General features: G+C 45.6%; 1 protein-coding gene across 1 annotated transcript in view; it reads right to left on the bottom strand.

Annotated features, from left to right (window-relative positions):
* Window positions 1-491, bottom strand: part of cldn7a (claudin 7a) — a gene marked incomplete at its 5' end in the record, with an annotated part of 7,037 nt that extends 6,546 nt beyond the window's left edge. The window contains one exon of the mRNA XM_079491469.1: window positions 269-491. Within this exon, the coding sequence (XP_079347595.1) occupies window positions 269-491 (223 nt within the window). The remainder of the gene's footprint in view (window positions 1-268) is intronic.
* Window positions 492-1,149: the final 658 nt, after the last annotated feature.

Below are 1,149 nucleotides of genomic sequence, written 5' to 3'. Positions count from 1 at the left end.
TACACATGGATGAGATGTGCCTACTGAGGATATAACTGTGTAGAAAGGATGCAAATAGACCAACAAAATGCTCCATAAGTGAGTCAGCGTGTCGACCACCGCTATTTCCTATACCGCGATGGCAGCTTCTGTCAAGTAGCATGCATGCGTAAAGGTGCGTAATTGTGGCCGCGTGACACGACGCGTCAAATTAATTTAGCGAGTTGTGAATAAAAATCATGGCAGGCAGTGACTGTGTGTGACTGTGTTCATTGCCAGGGATACTCACTGTCAAGCTGCAGGATCGAGTCGTATATCTTGCACTGTAGCTGTCCGGTGCTTTGGAAAGCGCATGACATCCAGAGCCCCTGGTACATGGCCACCGCCGTTATGATGTTATCACCGATGTAAGCTGACATCTTCCACTGTGGCAAGACGGTCCCTATAATGAGTGCAATAATACCGACGAGCGACAGGGCGAATCCTAACAGCTGGATACCCGTGTTTGCCATCTTTTGTTAAAATGGCAGAGATCAGTCCACGATAAGTGTAGGCTAATACCAAGAAGTTCTTTTTTTTGACAACGAACGTCTTCTAGCGCATGTAAACCCACCGCTCGTCAGTAGCCTATACCTACTTGTTTTTAAACTGTGTGACTGTGAATTTCGCCTGGTTTTATAATAAACCAGAAATAAATATATATAAGAAACCAGAATAAACCGTTTTTTTTGCGCAATTGAAGTATATCCACCGATTAATGCTGTTCCACCTGTTGGGTTTTGCCGCGCCTTAGAAGTTCTGTGGCGATGATTTTCTCGCTCCCGAGTCCTTGGTGATGTGAGGTGGGGTCGGGTGGGTGGCCGTGGGACCGTGTGTGTGTGTATTATGCCTGCTGCAGAGTTAAATGAAGAGGTATCCTGGACAGTCACACTGTCACAGACCCGCCTATGTCACGGTTGGGAAGGTCTCCCCCGCCCGGCAATGGGGTCTGTGCCAGAGAAACTGTTGCTTGAACTAACAGGTTGTTCTCTAACTCAGAAACCTGGGGGATTGTGGCTCCTTAATTACTGGATATATAGTCTGAGTCTGATTAATTAGGTAGCCCCCATACAAGATTTGTGTTATTCAAAATGTTTCAAAAGTATTCAAATATTTTCACATTTATTTTCG

This window comes from Electrona antarctica, assembly GCF_951216825.1.
Source record: "Electrona antarctica genome assembly, chromosome: 21".
Taxonomy (NCBI): domain Eukaryota; kingdom Metazoa; phylum Chordata; class Actinopteri; order Myctophiformes; family Myctophidae; genus Electrona; species Electrona antarctica.
This window is presented reverse-complemented; position numbering and strand designations above follow the sequence as displayed.